The 23,288-nt window shown below is 36.2% G+C and overlaps 2 protein-coding genes across 2 annotated transcripts in view; both read right to left on the bottom strand.

Moving 5' to 3' along the window:
* Positions 1-8,970, bottom strand: part of sell.L (selectin L L homeolog) — a 56,883-nt gene extending 47,913 nt beyond the window's left edge. The window contains exons 1-4 of the mRNA XM_041591058.1: positions 8,560-8,970; positions 4,690-4,774; positions 2,582-2,968; positions 189-296 (exon numbers count right to left, since the gene is read on the bottom strand). Of these exons, the coding sequence (XP_041446992.1) occupies positions 189-296; positions 2,582-2,968; positions 4,690-4,774; positions 8,560-8,583 (604 nt within the window). The 5' untranslated portion in view covers positions 8,584-8,970. The remainder of the gene's footprint in view (positions 1-188; positions 297-2,581; positions 2,969-4,689; positions 4,775-8,559) is intronic.
* A 3,034-nt stretch (positions 8,971-12,004) lies between these two features.
* Positions 12,005-22,338, bottom strand: selp.L (selectin P L homeolog). The gene is made up of 21 exons (XM_041590685.1): positions 22,255-22,338; positions 21,665-21,753; positions 21,072-21,449; positions 20,518-20,625; positions 19,865-20,050; positions 19,573-19,758; positions 19,263-19,448; positions 18,818-19,003; positions 18,504-18,680; positions 18,148-18,324; positions 17,797-17,973; positions 17,332-17,508; positions 16,981-17,157; positions 16,517-16,693; positions 16,166-16,342; positions 15,697-15,873; positions 15,379-15,564; positions 14,892-15,014; positions 14,468-14,489; positions 14,306-14,363; positions 12,005-13,158 (listed from the first exon to the last, which is right to left on the bottom strand). The coding sequence occupies exons 2-20, from the start codon at positions 21,699-21,701 to the stop codon at positions 14,306-14,308; spliced, it is 3,072 nt and encodes a 1,023-aa protein (XP_041446619.1). The 5' UTR covers positions 21,702-21,753; positions 22,255-22,338; the 3' UTR covers positions 12,005-13,158.
* Between the last annotated feature and the right edge of the window lie 950 nt (positions 22,339-23,288).

The following is a 23,288-nucleotide window of genomic DNA, read 5'->3' as shown; positions in this document are numbered from 1 at the left end:
AGTACTATCCTATTAGTATAACCTCATCTCCGGAAACTTGTATACATTTTTTTTACCCTTTTCCATACTGGCTATGCTCACAATATTTTTATTATTACAATTTACATTTATCAAAATATTTTAGATTCAAAAGAGAAACTTTTTTTTCAACATTTCTGTTAATTTTTGTTATAGGGAAAAAAACTGACCATATTGACAATGGCTTCCATAAAATCCTTCTTCACAGCTGCAGGTGTAGTTGTTAATTGTTTCAATGCATTCTCCATGTTCACCACATGTACTTTTGTTACAGGAAGCTGTGTTAGAAGAAAGATTGTCTGTTACCGTTTCCCATTTCATATATTTACTGTAGTTCTTTAAAGGAGAACTAAAGCCTAACTAAAGAAGTAGCTAGGAAAAGTTTTACATTATGTTTTGGGCTTCTGTACCAGCCCAAGGCAACCATAGCCCTTTAGCAAGGAAGATCTGTGTCTCCAAAGATGGCCCAGTAGCTCCCCATCTTCTTTTCTGCTGATTCACTGCACATGCTCTGTGCTGCTGTCACTTACTGAGCTTAGGGACCCACTCACAATATACAGTACACATAGAATAGAAATGTCACAATATAAGGCTGATTAGTAATTATTACAGATAATTACTACATGGCAGCTCAGAAACCAGTGCAACTAGCATCAGAATTTAATCAGCCAGTAGCATCAGCTTATGTTACAGACAAACCCAATTTTCTGCTTAATAATTAGTGATAACCCCTAAGCTTAGCTTCTCAACAGCAGCTCAGAGCCCACTGAGCATGTGAGTGTCGCAGACACTTTCCAAGATGGTGACCCCCTGTGACAAGTTTGAAGTCCTGGATCATTGCTGCTATTGACAAGCTGAAACTTTAGGCTGGTGCAATAAGTTCACTATATAAAATATGGCATTTTTAGCCACATTCATTCTAAGGGTTTCTCCTTTAATGCACTGAAGAAATGGTAGCATTACTCTGGTATAAAACAGCAGATATTACTAGATAATAAAGCAAAAACATCTTTCCTTGCCCAAAAACGTTGTGCAACCAGATACTGAAACTGCAAATGAGTTATGGTCTCCATTGTGTCCTATATATTTTATGGGCCCACTGGCAGCTTTTGGGTTTGCTGTTCTTACAATATTTGATACTATATGCATTTTGCACAAAAGTGCATAAAAATGTCAATCAAAAGTGCCAAGTCACTGCTAGTGCTAGTAAACAATATGGAAGGCAGTTATGTCAATGCCATATATTTAGGAAAACCACAGCTGACAAAATTCCTGAAATCTACCCCATGTGCCAAAAGCCTAAACAGTAATTCCTAGATGTGCTGTGTAAGGTCAATATGCAGTCATTCTTTGTGGCTTGAGAAATGCAAGCCAAAATGTCCAATTATAAAAAGAATGTATACTATTTCTGTAAAAAGATTCAGACACTGTAGGGCAATCTAAGATCTGCACCTTGTGTTGGATGCTCAGAGTGCAGCACTGTCAGACAGGCACAAGGACTCTTTGTACTTAATGCCTGCCATATGACTACAAAGCTAAGGGGCATTCCAGGGGAAGCCAGTTTGCTGCCCACCTTTCACAGTCTTCTGTTAGCCAATTGCAAGCAATGCTGCCTCTAGGTACTGTATATTGGTTCACAGAGAGTTCCACCTGAGATAGCAAGAAGCAAGGCAAGATGCAAAATACATACTACATGGAGCTTTGCACCATGTGACTTTTTGCTTTGCACCTTGCTCTAAAATCATGAGCCTTTAGTCACTTTATACTTTATGTTCAAATGCTTTTGTTGCACTCAGAAAATGCTCTTGTTGCACTCAGAGAAGGAACACATTCTAAGATTAAATTGGAAACATGGTTCACTAATCCCTGTGTGCTAATATATTTATGAACAGGTACCAATGAGAATGTAAAAGTTCATTGAATTTCCTGCAGTAGAAGGGCTGTCCAGCCTGGAAGCCAATTAAGGTAATCTGAATGCCAATGCTTATTTAGGCTAAGGCCACACTAGGCGATAGCGCCGCGATTTGACTCGCGGCGACTTTTCGCCGCGACTTTTAAGCCGCAATCGCTGGGGAAACTTTTGCGCTGGCATCTATGGGGAATCGCGAAAAATCGCCAGCGTAAAAACACACGTGGCGATCTTTTTTCTATTGTCGCTCGAAATCGCCTAGCGAGGCAATTTCGAGCGACAGTAGAGAAAAGATCGCCGCGTGTGTTTTTACGCTGGTGATTTTTCGCGATTCCCCATAGACGCCAGCGCAAAAGTTTCCCCAGCGATTGCGGCTTAAAAGTCGCGGCGAAAAGTCGCCGCGAGTCAAATCGCGGCGCTATCGCCTAGTGTGGCCTTAGCCTTACAAGGGTGGATTTATGAATGATGGTTACTAGTCTGATTTGCTCTCAGCTGCAATGAACAATAATATTGTTGTCTATACCCACATTGTATTGAACATGCAGCCCACGGGTTCATAGGTTGGCTAACTTTAACATTGCTGTACCTGTATATACTGTAAAAAGAGCTTAATAATATGAAAAATATTGGTAGTGTTAGTGCAGTTTTCCTTACCTGTGTAACACAATGCTCTCTTCTTCTTTATGCAGGCATCATCATTCCATTTCCCTGCATCTTTTGCCCTTTGGATATATATTTCTACACAATCCTCTTTATTCTTCTTGTTGTTTGGCTCTCCTTTCCCCCAGTTCTTGACTTCTTCTGTCAGTGTCTTGTTGGTACCTACCCAAGTCCAAGTTCCATTGAGCTTCCTGATTCCTATCCAGTAATATGTTGGGTTGTAGGGGATGGTTTTGTTTAGGTGTTCTATCTCTTCTTTGTTTTGAATGGCCACCAGATCAGTGTAACCTCTCTTGCAGAACACACGAGCCAAATCATAATTCATGTTTTCTTCTGAGTAGTGATATGTCCAGCAGTGAACTGGTAAAACCTGCAACACAGCTGCCATAGAAATGTCAATTAACGCAGATATGATAACTGGGGTCGTGTAATAAAAGTTGCAATGTTTGCTGCAGTTCTAGTCACCTATAGGGACCAGCAGGTAGCATTTACTGGTCAGCTGTTAAAAAATAGCAAAGCAACATTTTGTTGATATGGGTACGGCACATGGTTACATTTTGTGGGGACTTTTGGGGAAAAATAAATATTGTTCATAAATGTTAATCCTGTTGTCAAAATCATATTATCCTTGAGGTTTGGAGGGCCATCAGGATCAGTTGCAACTGCTATAATGTTTGAATGAAATATATCTTAGCAGGACACATATTTTAGAGGAGAAGTAAAATCAAAATCTTGGAAGGGGTGCCAATTTGTTTGGAAAATAATTCATATTAATATTTAATATATACATAATTTAATTAGGCCACTCACACGAGCATCTTGCAAATAATGTTGGGTGTTTTCACTTTAGTTGTCAAAAGCTCCTGAGTTTCTTTAACTCCCAGCAATGGAGGACTTGTATGGCATAGAACCTTGTCAAATCATTCCGTTTTTTATTTTTGTTAATAACTGGGATCTGGTAGCTTGCTATAATCTGTACAACATTCTAATAATCACAATGTCATTTTTGGGGGGACAAATGGTTTAATAGTATATTTGACTATTTGTAGTGATGAAGGAACCCCATTACCCATCATCAGGGCCACCACGAAATAATGGGGACCATGTTTCTAAACTGGCGGAGGTCACCCTCCCCCTAGCGAGTGGGACCTGCCAACTACATAGAATGGGGCCAAATATGTCTAATTAAACCAAACCAAACTCAAACTATCCCTCTGGTAACCTGCAAAACTGCACCCTTGCTCCCTTCAGGGCCCCCACTTGGATAGTCTGCCTGTCTATCTAGGGGGCATTGTGGTTCTCTTCCCACTGACATCATGGTAAATTTGTCGAATATCAAAATTTATCATGTACTTTAAAACTTTGACTTCGACTTAGCCTATGGGGGACCTCCTAGAACCTATTTGGAGTCAATTGGTGAACTTTAAAAAAATCAAAGTTTTTTTTTTTCAAAAAAATACTTTGAATAAAATCAATCGAATTCAACCTTACTTCAATTCGAATGATCAAATACAGCCTATTTATCCGCAAAAAAAACTTAAGATAAATTTAGGTTGGGTTTTTTTCGAATTTAAGTTATGGACGTTTAAAAAAACTCCCATTACTTTGAAATTCGACCCTTGATAAATCTGCCCCTTAGGGCCGAAAGATAATATTCAAAGTAAAAAAATTCGAATTTCAAGCTATTTTTGTGTACATCAACTAGGGAATAGTCCAAATTTCGATTCGAATTTGAAAAAAATGAAAATTCGAATATCAAAATTTATCATGTACTGTCTCTTTAAAAATTCGACTGATCATTCGCCATCTAAAAGTTGTTTTTTTTTATTCAAACGATTCGAATTCGAACGAATACAGCCTATTTACACGTAGAAAAAAAAGTAAACTTTTTTAATAAATTTAGGTTGGTCTTTTTCTATTCTAATTTTGAAGTTATGGGAGTTCAAAAAAACTCCCATTTCTTCTAAAGTCGACCCTTGATAAATCTGCCCCTAAAACATGTTGTGCATGTTTTTGTGCCGTAAATGTGGGTACTTACTGTGCTTTGCTTTTTTTGGAAAGCTGTCATTGCACTTACTGGGTAAAAAATCCCCTGTACTTACCATTACAGATAGAAACAGTGACCAACACTTTTAGAGCCCTCCAAACAAACAGAAATGTTAGGCACCTTTCACTGTTCTTTTTATGCTGTGAAGAAGGAAAAAAGCAAATGTAGAATTTATACAATTCATTAAAAGTATGCAAAAATAGCTTATTATTACTGCTGATGAATTAGTTCCCCCCATTACATTTAAAAATAAAATATCTTGCCACCTAAAACCTGGAAAGGATTGTAAAATGAGTCTCGAAGGAAAATACTGCATTTTTTATCATCCATATACCTGTGATACTATTAACTGAACATTATCTCTATTTAATAGAGGAAAACAAATGACCAGGAGAAAGATAAGTATGCCTGCACCAATCTTCTGCCTATAATTAATACAGCAAACTAATAGTTTAAATTAACTAATTTCCCTATTAATTAATCAAAAGATTTCACTGATCTGTGCTCCTTCATAGAAAAGTGGTTATAATAAAAGGACAATACCATTAATGCATTAGGAATAGACTATAAAAATGTTCTGTGTTTTAGTTGTTTTAACAAATCCCTCGAAGCAACCTATAAATGGGAAAAACCCCAAATGTGGTGACAAAAATGGTTATCTATTTTGAAACAACATCCATTCAAAGGTGCTTTCAATTCCAGTTATAATGGTGGTTTGTCAATACAAATCTGGCAACATATAATATCAGCAAGACCATTGATTATTTAAAAGGGAACTTTCACGAAAATGAAGATTTAATATAAGCTTCTGCATACTGAAATAAAACGTTTTCTACTCATAATAAATTAAAAATTCTGTACCGTTTCTGAAAGAAGCCTAGACGATGTATTAGAGCTCATCTTTTAAAATCACCAGAAATCCTGTCTCTCTACATGCAGAATTTGTGTACAAGGCAGTTATTTTGTTAGATTTTGTTTGTACTGGAATCAGTTATTTGAGTGAGCTCTAATTAATCTGCTAGGAAAGTAAGCCCCCCCTATAAGATATACTGTCTGTCAATGACTATCTGACACCCAACTGCTGCATGAAGACAGAATAAGGAGAAAAAGATGCTGAGAGAGGGATAGTGAACATAAACTTGATTATTTCAGAAATGGTACAGAATGTTTAATTAATCATATTTAGAAAGTTTCTTATTTCAGTCTGATGAAGCTTATATTAAATGTTCAGTTTCTCGATAGTTACCCTTTAAAATATAGCGCTATCTCTTCTAGCAGTAATCTAGTTAAAACAGAATATACACTTGTATAATTTATTGCAAGTTTGTCTCTTTGTGTATTGTAAAAATACACAATGCTGTGTACACATTAGTGCTCTATAAATAGTCTTGCTAAATAGTGGCAACCAATAGTTTCAGCAATAATACTAGTAGCAATACTAGTGGTAATAATCTAGCTAAAACAATATCATATATACTGGCAATGATCTAGCTAAAAGATAAAATCAGCTATACGGTAAGTAATGTAGCTAAAATACAAAGCCTATTCACCAGCCAGAATGAATTGCAGGGTCATTTCTTCCTAAGAATTGGGGACAAACTTCTTGCAGAGACACATAGAATGCGGACAAGCATAGTGGTGACCACCACACAGTTATAATAATCATTGCATGCCCTATAGGTAAATTGGCTCCTAATCAGTGCTGGATGCAGTTTGTTATAATTCAAAATGAAACATTTAAATTACTTTTCTTAGTAATTACAAGTGTCATGATTTTTTCCGCCAACATAAGAAAAAACAGAATGTCTGGTGGGCACTGGTGCAGAGAAAACAGGAAATAACTTATTTCCCAGAGCTGGTAACCCAGATATCACACACCCTGTATTCAATGCCACATCACAGACAATGTGAAGGTGGTGAGAAAAAGTTAATGTAATGCCACATGTATAACTAAGCCAATGATTTCTAATACAAAAAGGGCGTAGATGGCTTTGTGGTGTATAACTGCATAGAAAACAGTTTCCCATTCCAGTTCCATGTTGATAGCTCAGAAATGGGAAGCATGCTACACCTAAAAATAGATGTATATTTTAGACTGTAAGCTCTATTAAGCAGAGCCCTCTCAAAGAAAATGCAAACAAAGTCAATACAGGTATGACACCTGTTATCCAGAATGCTCAGGTTCTGGGGTTTTCAAGATGACAGTAATTGAGGTATTCTAAAAAATCATTTAAATATTACACAGACCCAATAGGCTTGTTTGCCTCCTATAAGGATTATTTATACCCTAGTTTGGATCAAGTATAAGGTACTGTTTTTTTTCAATACAGAGAAAAAATTACAATTATTTGGAGTCTATGGGGGGTGGCCTCCCCATAATTCAGAGCTTTGTGGATAACAGGTTTCCGGATAATAGATCCCCTACCTGTTTTAATGCAGTAGAACAATTTCATTCTGCATCTTTGTTGCCACAATCACAACGGTGATTGAGGCTTGCAGTCAGTACTTTCTAATCATGGTACCCACTGTGCCCTACAGAACTATCTTTAGAATGTGGCTACTGATCAGCAGGTGGCACTGAATTAATTCTGAGGGGTTCTCCATGGGCAGAAAGTCTGATCAGGGGAGCTTTACTGTATGTAGTATTTGCAGGACTCATTGTTGTGAGAGCTTGCTTGTTCAGAAAAGAGTAACGCCTTCGGATAAGAAGGAGTTAATGTTCCTGACTGCTGTGCATTATTTAAATATTTATTGATTATTTTATTAACCATGCATAGCAAATTTGGAACATAAACACTGAAGTTGTAGACACAAATTAGGTAGTTGGCCTCCAGGAACCAAATGGTACAATTAAGGGACTTCTCTCTATAACCTTTGCTAACTTTTAGTTCCCTTTTTCTAGTGATTAACATGAAAGAACAAGCTACAGGTCACTATCCAACCAAAGCACAGATTTATTTCATAGGAACGTTCCTTCCCATTCCCCATTGAAAGCCATGGATATATTTGTGAAATAAGAAGACCAACACTCTGTATATAATATATTTGACATTCATATTGAGATCAGGGCTTTGTGATTTTAAGGTAGCGATTCCCAAATAATGCGACTGAGCCCTTAGTGGGACTGAACAGTGATTGGATCCCAGCCTGAAGACCATTCGGGGCATGTTTAGAAACAATGCCTATTTCCAAGTGTGGGTCAATTGTACTGTGAACATATATACTGACATGTTGATAGATATTCTTAACACAATTATCAGCAGGCACACTTATACTGGATTTTTGAGGGATAATGCTGAAGTAGAAGGAGGTAAATTGGGCCAATGCTTTGCCATCAATATTTTGCACTTTTAATAAACTTCTTCATCTCAGATAAACTGCATGTTCTACTTAACCAAACCATTAACACTTTTGATTAGTAACCTTTTAATGCATTTACTCTGAAACTTCATATCCTGCAAACAACATTATAATATTAGTGCTTCCCATTGCCTACAGTTATAGGCACCAGGGATGTGAAATATGTGGCAGTGCAGTGGGTGTCCTGCTTGTTCTGCAACTGTTAACATTTGCCTATTCCTACACCAAACCTATTCGTGGGGATACCACAAAAACATCTCTAAACAGACCAATGTCAATAAAGAAAAAAAAATTCTTGGAATATTTCATCTAAGAAACCAGGCTTTTGAAAATGCCAGGAGTTAAAAGTACATATTATTTCAACAATCACATTTTGTTTAGGTAAATGAAAGATAAATGGCCCCTTATGTATAAAAGTTTTTAGCCAAATCTCAGCTGCAAGTCCTCAGCTAAATCACTTATATACTGATGCTGTTCTTCAGTGCAGAATCCTATGGTTTGGACTTACAGTATGTTAAAGGTAAACCTGTATGAAGGCAAATTATTGAATAAATGTCATACTTACCATGCTTTTGCTTATTGGTTTCATTGGATTTGGAGCACAGGAATAGAATGTATTTGATGCACAGTATGTATTGTGAATACTGTGAAAGTTTCCCTTATCTTCTGCTTCTCCTTTGCATATTCTTAGATTTCCTGCATTACAAAGAACTTTTGAGACACCTCCCCTGTTTTGACAGATGTTGCACCATAATGTTACTATGTCAGTTCATGAAAAAGGTAGCGAGAGCACAACACAAAAATTACAAAAATTAAAAAAGCACAAACAGAACAAACATTTCTTATCCTGCCATATTTGTAAGTAAAACTTCTCATCTAACTTTTGGACCCTGGCAAAAATGAAATGAACTAAAAATTTCCAGCAACTTGTACAGCATGAAGAAAAGTCCACCAAACAAATCCAAATTGATTGTAGGAGGTCCCCTATAGGCTAAAACACCAATTCAGCAGGTTTTAAATGGCGAATAGTCAAATTTGAATTCTTAAAGGGACATTACATGATAAATTTCGAAATTCAAATTTTTTTTAAAAATCGACTTTGACTATTCCCTAGCCAAATTACACTAAAATAAACTCAAAATTCTAATTTAAAATTAGAATTTTCAATTAAACCCTTGATAAATCTGCTCTCAATTTTTTATTACAAAAACTCTACCTACTTTATTCTACCCCTGGAATATGAAAAAACACCATCTGCAACATGTTGAGGTCATGTAGAAGTCAATGGCAGAGGTCCCTTGAACCATATGAAGATGTTTTTAGCCTTCATGATATTCCAGTTTTTCTTGGATGTTTTTGCCTAAAAACGTGATCAATTCCATTCAAGATTTCTTTTGCCAAAAACTCGATTAATTTGTGTTTTTGGGTTGTTAACCCTGAACTCGCTGAATAAAGTTTTTTCCATTGGAGTTTTTACTTAAATAAGAACCCCCTAAATGTTAGTTATTTGAAATATATAAAATACTACAAGTCCCAGGATTTTTCTGCTCTATGTTAGTATGCCATTTACTGCATGGGATGTAGGTCTATATATCATGCTACAGGTCCCAGAATTTTTATTGTGTCATGTGCAATACATTGATTTTGGGGGATGGATTCCATCACCCCCATAGCGTTAAACTATATAAGATTAGACACAGATTGACATGCCAGTCCCAAAATGTGGTATATCTTATTAAATGCCCATGCGGGCTGCTATATTGTGGGAAAACCACTAGATCACTAAAGGACAGGATTAGCATGCATTGCTCTACGATATGGGCAGCTCTGGATCCTGATTAGGAAAAAGATGAAACAAGACATTTCAAAACAAACGTTTTCTCAACACTGCAAAGCACTCTATTTCATCATTTAAATGCATGCCCATTGACTGCATTAGGGCTCCACGAAGGGGAGGGGATATGGAACAGTTGCTGATACAAAAAGTAGCATATTGGACATATGAACTAAGTTGCGTGGCCCCTAAGGGCTGAACACGACGCTACAATTTAACTGTTTCGTAAACATGAGATGAAGTATCCAATCTAACTGTTTGAACTGAGTACTATTTTCCTCTATAGGGGACCTCTAATCTATATACTGATCCCCCCGATTTTTACTTTTGGGAATACTTTAGGAATCACTATGATATATTTTTTTGACACTTTATTCTGATTATTGACGTATGTAAGAAGGGGTTAAAAGTAGATACAGGTTATGGGTATCTGTAAATAATCATGTATGGCTGTATTTGGTGTTAAAGAAACTATTTTCTAATCATTTTAACACATACACTAGCACTTTTTAATATACCTCAGGGCATTTTTAATTTATGTAGCCAAATGTCATTTTTTTTATAGTGTCCAAATAAAGGCACTAATATTTATGCTGGTTGATTTCCAGCCATATGAGAGTTAAACTGCACATGTGAGGTCACTGCTGCCACGTTCACATTATGTGGGAGGTGGTTAATTAAGGGTTTACTTTGTATGTATCGTCATCTTGAAAGAGGTCAATAGAGCAGGTATGATTCAGTCTCCAATTTCTTCACTTTATTGCTTTAAGATTCAGTAGGTGTCTGTGTTACACCCCATGTGCATAATCCAAGGAAAATAATTTAATCAAAACAGCTCCAGACAGTAATTTTCAACTGCAATTTGTTTAATTCAGCAGTGTAGGCACACTACGGGGCCCAGTTAATTAGTTTGAGTGAAGGAATAGAGGAAAAAAAGTTTAAATTTCGAATGGCCGAAAATGGCTACTTCGACCTTCGACTACAACCTTCGAATCGAACGATTCGAACTAAAAATCATTCGACTATTCGACCATTCGATAGTCAAAGTACTGTCTCTTTAAAAAATTCTTCGACCCCCTAGTTCGCCACCTAAAACCTACCGAGGCCAATGTTAGCCTATGGGGAAGGTCCCTATAGGCTTCCTAACAATTTCCTGATCTAAGGAATATCCTTCGATCGATGGATTAAAATCCTTCGAATCGTTCGTTTCGAAGGATTTAATCGTATTAATCGTAACGATTATTCCTTCAATCGTTCGATCGTAGGAATAGCGCTAAATCCTTCGACTTCGATATTCGAAGGATTTCAATTCGGCAGTCGAATATCGAGGGTTAATTAACCCTCGATATTCGACCCTAGGTAAATGTGCCCCTACATGTTTCGGGCAGAGCCCTTTATCAAGTCTTGATAAAGGGCTCTGCCTGAAACATGTAGTGTGCCTACACTGCTAAATTAAACAAATTGCAGTTGAAAATTACTGTCTGGAGCTGTTTTGATTCAATTATTTTCCTTGGATCTTGAAAGAGGTCCCAATAGGGACAAAACGTGGGTTTTAGATGCAACACAATATACTGCTTATTTGATGCAAAAAGACCCCTGGTGCTGGTGTTTTCTTTCTCTACAAATACTCTGTTTCTCCATGTGGTGGTGCTGTCCATATGTTCATATATATATATATATATATATATATATATATATATATATATATATATATATATATATATATAGACATATATAGACATATATATACAAATAATACATAATATATATATATATATATATATATGTTACCCATTTCCTGCGTGGGATGTAATTGCTTTTAGTTTTGGTTGCTTCCTGACTATAGTTTCCTGCTCCTGTTTGTGTGTGTGATCTGTGACCTCTCATTCTCTGCATGGTACTGCATTAATGTGAATTATACTTTCCTAAGTTAGCATAGCATTGTCCTCTTGGGTCCCAATAGATAGCATCTGCTGCTGTTGTGAAGTAACAGTACTGGTAAGTCCCCATATAGAATATGTAGAGAATTATTGGTCTCCAGAACTCAAATGGGACATTATTGAATTAGAGATAGTCTATGTATATATATTATACATATTAAAAGAAAACAGAAGATATAACATTCATATTATATTTGTAAAACAAAATCCACAAAAAAAATATCTTGGAAATAAAAAACTTTATTAATAAACTAATAAACAATATTTATTAACACTTATACATTAAATAAATTACATACAATATTACATTGATATGAAAATAGAAAACACTGCTTCCTTCTAAAGCAGCTACACTAACAAATGATAGAAGACATAATTTTTCTCTGGAGGGATGACTTTCCTATTGCTCTGATCTTGCCTGCAGGACCAAAGTCACATTTCTTAGTACATTAACCAATGTCCATATTTGGAACTTAACCTGTTGTAAACCCCAATGAACTAATGAGCTAAAAACTGTGTAGACTGGAAGGCCTTAATGGTTACTAAGTTCTTTTAAGTAAGTCATCTTGATTCCCTTTAGTACAGAGAATTGTCTGTCTAGAACAAAATAATTTTTTCAGTTTTTAGATAACAGTACTTGAAAGCAGGAACATGGTTTAATATTTGCCAAATCTCACTGCTAAATTTGTGACTTGATAGCTCCCATTCATTAAAAATGGTTATGTAACATTCCAAGGTTTTGTCTTAACATTATCTCAACCCTTGGCAATGAGTTTTAAGGTTCCAATAACCCTACTTTCCATGTACCATTAAATAACTGTATGAGCTCTGTCCCATAGGGAAGAAAATATATTCTGCACTGTTACAAACAGATACCTTAAATTTTGTCTTTGAACATGATAATTGTACATAAAAATACAAAGTAATAATATTTTTAATTATGAATTATGGGCAAGCACTTCTGTCACACATTTTCAGCAGTTCAATCTAATAGTTATAACTTATAAAAGGTATTCTCAAGTCACTCTGCATATTGCTGTATGTCTTGATATTCTCAGCATACAGGGATTGCGGTCAGATATGAAGCTTGCTTGCCAGTTAAATGCATTGTACCACGTTACACTTCATGATTATGACAAATGAACGTTAACATTTCTGAAATGATAGAGCAGGTTGTAGGTACCTAATATACAGAGTTTCAAAATCAAAGACAAATTGATATCATCGATAATGACAGAAGTACTTTACGCCGCAGTTAATTTTGGTGTGGTATGATGAAACCAGAAGGTTGACCCAACCAGTCATGATCATCTAAAACCATCTTCAATCACTCTTGTAACTTTGTAATCTTCAAAGTATAGGAACACTGAGCTTGTCATGATGTGATCACCTAAAAATTGCAAATAAGAAATAAAAAGACTATAATAAATCATGATTGAGGAAAGAAATACTAAGAGGTAGTGTTAGTTAATGATGTGAGTGCAAAAAATATCTGGTAGAGCAAAACAATGCAGAGAATGTATAGTGATAGTGAAAATCAAAATTTGTCTACTATAGGAAAATATGGCAGCATCATTGCTTACCGTTTCTAATCTTTTAAAGAAAGCCATTCATTATTTTGCCCCACATATGCTTTGTGGAATGAACAAAGCTGCCTCTGCTTGTTATTCATTTTATATTTCAACCCGTTACTATCACATAAGCCACTGATTTTAGCAAAGGCTTTGCTATACCACATATTACTTTAATGTTTATGCATCAAGCATTATGGTCTCTGGCTCTTAAACTCTTGAAATGAACTTCTTTTCCCAGCATTATCCACAGCCAAATGTTATTAAATGAGAATTAAACCCCCCATTGTGATAAGTCCCCACTGCCTCCCTACTGCTGGCCCCTCTCCCTGCACAGTCTTACCCCTGAATTCTGTCCCCTCTAGAAATAATGACAGCACATGCAGAGTAAGCGCAGCAGAGCTTACAGGCGCCATCTTCCGGTGCTTCGTTAATCTTCGAGTCTTCTTCCTTCCCTTCGGCATTCTCGGCACTTCTGGCGCATGCTCAGTTGTCGCGAACCAGAAGATTTCTCCAACTGCGTGTGTCTCAATACGGTGATTAGCGAAGGGAAGAAGATAAGTGAGCTCTGCTGTACTCACTCTGCATGTGTGGTCAGTAATCCTACCGGGACACAATTCTGGGGTATCACTTAGCAGGGGGGAGGCAGGGAGGGGGGCAGTGGGGACTAATCACAGTGGGGGTTTAATTCTCCTTTAAAGGCTAACAAGTTGGCTGTCCCTGCTATAGAGCTTTACATTTCACAACACTCTATGCTCTACTTGTACCTAGTGGCAGTAGCTTATTTACCGCTAAGGATATCTCCCAGAAGTAAGCAAAGTTCAGAGATAGTGAAGATGTTGGAGGAGAGGCGTAATGACAATTGGAGGTTAGTGTGTCCAGTGAGTTACTGTATTTCATATGAATAACGCAGGCCACAAAGCAGGATTTAGAAGCATGAGGAGCAAAGTTACCAATTCTTCGTACCTAAATATGATCTTCTATATTTTGATAAACACCAGCTTCTTCAAGTTTCTGGCAGCTACTGTAAAAGGAAAAGACTTGGTAAACCACCATCCTTCAAAATATAAATCCAATGAACATATAAATCATGAAATTTAATAAAAATAATAACAAATTGTCCCTCACCTTGAAGGTGTAAATTTCTTTGCTGCAGAGAGAAAAAAAAAATAGTTTTAGAAACCAAAAAAAATTAACAAACATGCATGTGTCCCAACAATAACAATTCCTTGATCTTGGCAGGTGGCTAACAATAGTCTTAAGTAAATGTCTTTGCAGACTTCATAATAGTGTATTCTTAACAGTGGGGTATACCATAAATAATGATCAAAGAAAAGTCTGATTGCTTCCATCTCCTCGTGAACAGAAATAAACACTGTGAATGAACAATTGGGGCAGTAGAGGAGTGTTCCTTTACTATAAGGGGCCCTGTAGGGTCCTCGCTATGCTTAGATTCAATATTTGCTTCATAATGGTGGTTAAAATGATTTCTTGTGGGCCCAGTAACATCCCAAATTACCCCAATGTTTTATAATTTGCAACATAATCTTACCTGATTTCCGCAGACGCTTTACAAGCCAAACCAAAAGGGAAGTGACTGATAAAAGGGAAGCTCCAGTTGCTGCAACTCCAACTGCTACATTGATTACACCAGAGTCAGGTACAATCTTGGGTGCTGTTAAATTAATTGAGAATTAAATGCATTATTAGCTAAATACACTAGAAAGGAAATGGTATTTACCTAACTAACAAGTAACAAAATTATTCTAACAGGCAGAAATCTATGGTCACAGCACTGGTCGCAGACTCAGGCAGGCCATGGTTTAATTCCAATGCCATGTATTGTACTTCATTGTGGCCTAAGGGACATTGCTTAAACCCACTAAACCTCAACCACGTGTGGATGTAGGATCTATGAACATGTCTGACACCATGAATTTCATCTTTTATGTTATTATCATCTAGGAGGGACTTTGTTACAAACACAAAAATACTACTTTCTATGTTAAATGTATGGAAGCAATTCTATCTTGTATTACCTTCACATGCTGGAACTTCTGAGCTCCATGTCCCAGTACTTTTACATTCAAGGGTATTTGTCCCATTCAAGAGTCGATCTCCCTCGCAGTCAAATTTGCAGACAGAGCCATATTTAAAGTCTCCAAAAGGATGAGAGCAGTTCATTGTGCCCATGTCCGGAATAAGAGGAACTTTGCATTCCACTGCTGCAAAGAACAAATACTTTGACTTTAAAATGGAAAACAGTAACAGCTACTATAGTTTTCTTAAAACTATAAATATCAAATGAATAGATGCTGTTAAGCCTTTATAAACACAACAATATAACGTACACGTACCTTCACATGTAGGTGCAGAGAATGTCCATTCTCCAGATGGTAGACATTGGCGTTCTGATGATCCAGACAACTTGTAGCCTTCTGCACAAGCATATGAACACTTGGATTTATAATAAGGTTTTTCTTGGCATTTAACCCAGCCATTTTCAGGATTGTTCAGAGATGCACACCGTACAACTGCAAACAACATAAGTGTTGGTTAGTAAAATAATTGGTTAGATAAATAGAGGCTTTATTAGCCTCACAGAAATAAAATACAGGTAAGTTATACATCTACCAGCTCAATATTGCACAAAGTGCAAGGCTTCTTCTAAAATTGTGTTTTCTAGAAATATTTGTGTCATATTTTATATTTTTCCAAATCAAAACATCTTTTACATTGAAATTATATCAAATAAAAATGATCTTTCCACACAGTAATCAGTTTGTGATAAAAGTTTTTATTAGTGCTTCAACGTGTATCAGTTACCTTCACATATGGGTGGAGGGGATGCCCACTTTGCAGATGCCAAACACTGGACTTCTGATAATCCAACCAGGTTATAGCCTTCTGCACAGGTAAATGAACAAGTGGAGTTGTACTCTGGATTTTCTGGACATTTTACAAAGCCATTTTCTGGTTGTTTTAAAGGCTCACACTGCACAGCTGAAGAGGACAAAAATACAAATAAGCACAATAAATGGAAAAATAAGCTTCTTGACATTTATTATGATATTTTCACCAGGGATGATGGATCATGTAATGAGTTATCTACCACAGATATCAAATAAATGAATGCTGTTAAGCCTTTGTAAATTTAACAGTATAACATGCAAGTACCTTCACATGTAGGTACAGAGGATGTCCACTCTCCAGATGCAAGACACTGGACTTCTGATGATCCAGACAACTTGTAGCCTTCTGCACAGGCATATGTACACTTAGATTTATAATGAGGTTTTTCTTCACATTTAACCCAGCCATTTTTAGGATTGTTCAGAGATGTACACTGGACAACTGCAAAAAACATGAGTTCTGGTTAGTAAATAGATAAATGAAGGCTTTAAAAGCCTCACAGAAGATCAGTATATGTCAGATAGGTGACTTATACATCTAGCAGCTCAAAATGACACGTAATGCAAGGGGTCTTCTTAAATTGTTTTTTCTAGAAATGGTAAGGTCATATTTTAAATGTATTAGATGGAAAACATTAATATTATTTTACATTGAAATGATATAAAATTAAAAGTATCTGTATAAACATAAGTCCAGCTTTAATTAGTGCTTCAAAGTGTATCATTTACCTTTACATATGGGTGGTGGGGACATCCACTCTCCAGATGCCAAACACTGGACTTCTGATAATCCAACCAGGTTATAGCCTTCTGCACAGGTAAATGAACAAGTGGAGTTGTACTCTGGATTTTCTGGACATTTTACAAAGCCATTTTCTGGTTGTTTTAAAGTCTCACACTGCACAACTGAAGAGGAGAAAAATACAAATTAGCACAATAAATGGAAAAATAAGCTTCTTGCCATGTATTATGATATTTTCACCAGGCATGATGGTTCATATAATGTGTTATCTACCACTGATATCAAATAAATGAATGCTGTTAAGCCTTTATAAATACAACAGTATAACATGCAAGTACCTTCACATGTAGGAACAGAGGATGTCCACTTTCCAGATGCAAGACACTGGCGTTCTGATGATCCAGACAACTTGTAGCCTTCTGCACAGGCATATGTACACTTAGATTTATAATGAGGTTTTTCTTCGCATTTAACCCAGCCATTTTCAGGATTGTTCAGAGATGTACACTGGACAACTGCAAAAAACATGAGTTCTGGTCAGTAAAATAGATAAATGAAGGCTTTATTAGCCTCACAGAAGGTCTGTATATTTCAGATAGGTGACTTATACATCTAGCAGCTCAAAATTACACGTAATGCAAGGGGTCTTCTTAAATTGTGTTTTCTAGAAATGGTAAGGTCATATTTTTAATGTATTAGATGGAAAACATTAATATTCTTTTACATTGAAATTATATAAAATTAAAAGTTTCTGTATAAACAGAAGTCCAGCTTTAATTAGTGCTTCAAAGTATATCATTTACCTTCACATATGGGTGGTGGGGACATCCACTCTCCAGATGCCAAACACTGGACTTCTGATAATCCAACCAGGTTATAGCCTTCTGCACAGGTAAATGAACAAGTGGAGTTGTACTCTGAATTTTCTGGACATTTTACAAATCCATTTTCTGGGTGTTTTAAAGGCTCACACTGCACAGCTGAAGAGGAGAAACATACAAATTAGCACAATACATGGAAAAATATGCTTGTTGACATGTATTATGATATTTTCACCGGGCATGATGGATCATGTCATGCGTTATCTACCACTGATATCAAATAAATGAATGCTGTTAAGCCTTTATAAATATAACAGTATAATCTGCAGGTACCTTCACATGTAGGTACAGAGGATGTCCACTCTCCAGATGCAAGACATTGGCGTTCTGATGAGCCAGACAACTTGTAGCCTTCTGCACAGGCATATGTACACCTAGATTTATAATGAGGTTTTTCTTCACATTTAACCCAGCCATTTTTAGGATTGTTCAGAGATGTACACTGGACAACTGCAAAAAAAAATAGGGGTCTACTTAAATTTTGTTTTCTAGAAATAGTAAGGTCATATTTTAAATTTTTATCACATTAAAAATATTAATATTCTTTTACATTGAGATGATATAAAATTCAAATTAGCTGTCTACACAAAAGTCCAACTGTAATTAGTGCTTCAAAGTGTATCAGTTACCTTCACATATGGGTGGTGGGGACATCCAATCTCCAGATGCCAAACACTGGACTTCTGATAATCCAACCAGGTTATACCCTTCTGCACAGGTAAATGAACAAGTGGAGTTGTACTCTAAATTTTCTGGACATTTTACAAAGCCGTTTGTAGGGTCTTTTAAAGTATCACACTGCACAACTGAAAAGGAGAAAAATGTAAATTAGCACAATAAATGGAAAAATAAACTTATTGACATTTAATATGATACTTTTACCAGGTGTGATTTATCATTTGATGAGTTATAAATGTGTTTTTTAATCAGAGAACAGCTATACCTTGACATGCAGGGACATCAGAGCTCCAAGATCCAGATGAAGTGCACTGCACAGATTTAGAACCAGTCAAGATGAAACCCTCATTGCATGAAAATGAACACTTTGAGTTGTACTGGAATTCTCCATACTCATCTACACATTCCATGGAACCAAGTTCTGGGACTACAAGACGTGAGCAGTCCAGAGCTGAAATAAATAAAAAAATGTATATGTTACGATGTTGTCATAAACCTAAATAAAATCAGTATTAAACAACATTTCATACATCATTTTAACATTAAAGTTTTGCTGCACCCTGTTGTGCCTCTGGGCAAGCTTTTTACCTTTAGTTGGGTTATCTGTAGAATAGTAAGCCCACGGCAAATCAAACTTTGTGGGACTTATTATTTATATAAAGTGTGATATATATAATCATAAATACATGTTCTTTAACACATAAGCATACCTTTACAAGCAGGGACATCCGAGCTCCAAGATCTAGAGGAGTTGCAGTGTAGAGAATTGGATCCAGTCAAGATAAAACCCTCCTTGCATGAAAATGAACAATTCGAATTGTATTGGAATTCTCCATAATCATCCTCACACTCCATGGAACTGTGTTCTGGGATGGTGATAGGTGGGCAGACCACAGCTAAAAAAAAGGGGTAATTTACATATTATAACAATAACACATATTATAATAACACATTGCTTTTAGAATGGGGAGTTATGGTTTATTGAATTACACATGTATAATTTTAACATGTTAGCAATACCTTCACATGTGGGGACACCCGAGCTCCAAGATCCAGATGAGGTGCAGTGCAGAGAATTGGATCCAGTCAAGATGAAACCCTCATTGCATGAAAAGGAACACTTTGAGTTGTACTGAAATTCTCCATAATCATCCTCACACTCCATGGAACCATGTTCTGGGACTGGGATAGTTGGGCAGACCACAGCTAAAAAAATTATATAGTATCTTACTTTATGAATGCAAATGCCCATATTTTTAATACTGTACTGTGATGTTATGTAATCATATATTCATGTTCTTTTCAAACATACCTTCACATGCAGGAACATCCAAGCTCCAAGATCCAGAGGCAGTGCACTGCAAAGCATTTGAGTCAGTCAAGGCAAAACCCTCATTGCATGAAAATGAACAGTTTGAGTTGTACTTGAATTTCCCATTCTCATCTTCACATTTCATGGAACCAAGTTCTGGGACTACAAGGCGTGGGCACTCCACAACTGAAATAAATAATACAATTAATTAGTATGTTATGAAATGTTGTCATAAACCTAAAATCATGTTTTTTTACTTTTTGATTCTGAAAGTTTGAGTAAAATATTAAATATCCAAATATCATGCAGTATAATCTTTTCATTAGTATATAGTATAAAGTATATTTCAATAGTAATATCAGCAGAGATAACTATTGAACAATGCTTAATACATCATTTTAGCACTAAAGGCTTGTGTATATTAAACTTGAGAAGCAAGTTGCCAAATACTGCACAGCATCTAGCACTGATTGGTACTTTGCCTGCAGGGCACAAGGAGTGGTGCAAGAAGTTCTGCAATTACCAGTTAAATCAAGCCTTCATTTAACTACTTGGTTTTGCAGGTCCTTAATTAGTAAGTTGAATAAACAAGATATTGTAGAGTAAACAAGATACAGTAAGGAAAAACTGAGAAAAGTGTGAAATATTATTACCGTGCTCGCATGCAGATCCATAAAAACCTTCATAGCAACTGCAGGTGTAATTGTTGATGGTTTCGATGCAATCCCCATGCCCACTGCAGGAGGAGGGGCTACAGGCAGCTGAAAATAAAGCAAAATGAGGGGTTAGCTGCTGGCCCAGAGTCTAAAAGAACAGGCCCATTTAGAAATTCTTTCCACCCTGACCTCCCCCCAAAAAATCTTCAAGGATCAATGTCCAACCTGCATCCTTTCAGCTGCTGTTCAGTCCAGCAACCCTGAAGTATAGTGTATACAATAAAAATAGCCAACAACTGTTAAACCATATATCCTTAAACCTTCCATTATCTACAAGGTATATGTCTGATGCTGAGGCCCTATGTCTATGGCCTACCCTTAAACAAGCCCTGTATTTTGTTCTTTTCATTTCTAGACAGTTATTATACCATTTTATAGGGGAGTTATGTAACATTTTTTCAGCAGCTGACCCTTTAACAATGTGTGTTTCATTGCATATTACAGTAAATTGAAATCTGCAGTAACATATGTTCTAACCACCCCTTCCATACCTGTGTAACACAAAGCAACTTTCTTTTTTTTACAAGGTTCATCATTCCATTTTCCGGAATCGTTTGTCCTTTTGATGTACATCTCTACACAGTCCTCATTACTCTTCTTGTTGTTGGGTTCACCCAAGGCCCAATTCTTTGCCTCCTCTGTCAAGATTTTTTTGGTACCTTCCCAGGTCCAATGGTTTTTGATTAAACGGATCCCAATCCAGTAGTAGTTAGGGTTGAATGGAAGAATGCTATTCAGGTACTCATTTTCTTCTCTGTTTTGAATGGCCACTAAATCAGTATAGGTAGTTCGACAGAATTTCCTGGCATGCTCATATGTCATGTTGGTATTTGAATAATGATAGGACCAGCCTTGAACACCAGCGAGCACTGCATGGAATAAAGTACCAAATTAAACACTGCTCTCTCCAGTTTGTCTAAATTGCAATATTAAGAGAGCAAAGTGAACTGGGATGCACAGGTTCTTTATATTTATATGTTTTAGTAGTACATTAAATTATTAATTAAATTATGGGTATAGCATATGAACAACAAAAACACGTGTGAAATATGCCTCTATCGATATCAATCAATATTCTACTTACCAAAGGCAGTTAGTGAGCAGTAGAAAATGGAGATCATTTTTCTTTTGATGAAATTTAATCAGTAGAGCAGAAAATTAGGAAAAATAAACCTGTAAGACACATTAAAAGAATTATATCTCTCCCACTCTACTTAATGAACTGTTATTATTATTATCTGCTTGCTTGTTAAAATGAACTGATTGTGATGCGTGCATTACTAAATAAGAATGGCTATATAATATACACTATTATACAATTATATCTAGAGTATGCTTATACATGTAAAATGCAATAAAACATTTATTCATATGAGTTATTCAAAATATCCAACATTATATTCAATCTTCAACACAATAAACCATTAACTATAATCTGCTGTGTATGTCAGTAAATGCAATAAGAGAGTATCAGGACATTCTCTTAAGAACAATTGTTTATAATATGCTATTCCAAAATGTTACCTAATAAAAAGCCTACAAATAGCACTAAAACATCTGAAAATGATCCCAATAAAATAGAATCATCTATGGCAGCAGAAATAAACTAAAAATAAAAGCAAATATAATTTACTTAAAATGACAAAAAATGTCATCAAACAGTTCAATGCTTACTTGATAAAATGTTTTCTAGTTCTCAGTTGTGGTATATGAAGTTCAATTCTGCCAGCTGCAAACTGCTGATAATGGAAAGTGTAGTGCTCCAGCTGCTGCAATGCTCATCCTGCATTTTGTTACTGTTTATATAGCCTGAAATCCTTAGCCTGCTAGGAATTTCCAAATGACGTGGCTCATCTGCATAAAATAGAAGGAAGTCATTCTGATCAAGTGGAGAAATTCCTGGCTGGTCCGAGAATTTTTCCCTGAAATTTTCCTTTCGAGTCTGCCGCCACTATTATACTGGTATTTATTTCAGCCAAAAAAAAATCTTAAATATATGCCTATTAAAATGCATTAGGAATGTGTTCCTAAAAGGTTGAGAAAACAGATGATGTAGCCTTTTCTGATGTTAATCATGGTGAATAAGAAATTTTGGAATCTCATCTTATTAATAATGACATTGCATATTTGGTATGTTAATTAAATATGTCAATTCACTGGATAGTTAGGGTACAGGTATAAAATACCTTAACGAGAAACCAAATTACAGGAACGCCATCTCCCACAGAGCCTATTTTAAGACGCCATCTCCCACAGAGCCTATTTTAAGAAGATCATTTAAATTTTGTGTTTTTTATTATTTTTCTCTGTAATCAACTGTAACTAAATGGAATAAATCCGCACGAAGAAAGAGGAAGACGGAAGAGGAACGCTCCGTGGTGCTCACTGGAAGAACCCTGGGACGGTGCAGTTTTCTGCTGATAGGAGCACTGGGGGTTTCAGGTAAGTAAATACAATTACTTGGGGGTGCCTAACATTTGGCACCCTCAAGTCCAGGATGACTTTTCCAGATAAAGAATCTTTCTGTAATTTGGATATCAAATAGCTGATTTGTCACATATTAAAATGTTTGAGTTACATAAATATTTTGTAGATATCTCTAAGATTTACAGTTGATGCAGTTGGCCTATATGAGCGCCAAAAAAACGTGCAAGCCACAAGAAATAGCACTGAAATTTGGCACTAGTAAACATAGGAGGAGCGCTAGT

Source organism: Xenopus laevis, chromosome 4L (genome assembly GCF_017654675.1).
Source record: "Xenopus laevis strain J_2021 chromosome 4L, Xenopus_laevis_v10.1, whole genome shotgun sequence".
NCBI classification, from domain to species: domain Eukaryota; kingdom Metazoa; phylum Chordata; class Amphibia; order Anura; family Pipidae; genus Xenopus; species Xenopus laevis.
Note: the sequence above shows the minus strand (reverse complement) of the source record. Positions and strands in the feature narration are given on the sequence as shown.

What these genes read in the sequence shown, in the direction of transcription:
- selp.L (XM_041590685.1), bottom strand. Translation starts at nt 21,701, where the DNA reads ATGATCTCCATTTTCTACTGCTCACTAACTGCCTTTG. An exon ending in CTCTGTACCTACATGTGAAG is followed by an intron (nt 17,974 to 18,147) that starts GTACCTGCAGAT and finishes TCTCCTCTTCAG; the next exon opens with CTGTGCAGTGTGAGCCTTTA. An exon ending in CCCACCACCCATATGTAAAG is followed by an intron (nt 16,694 to 16,980) that starts GTAAATGATACA and finishes TGTTTTTTGCAG; the next exon opens with TTGTCCAGTGTACATCTCTG.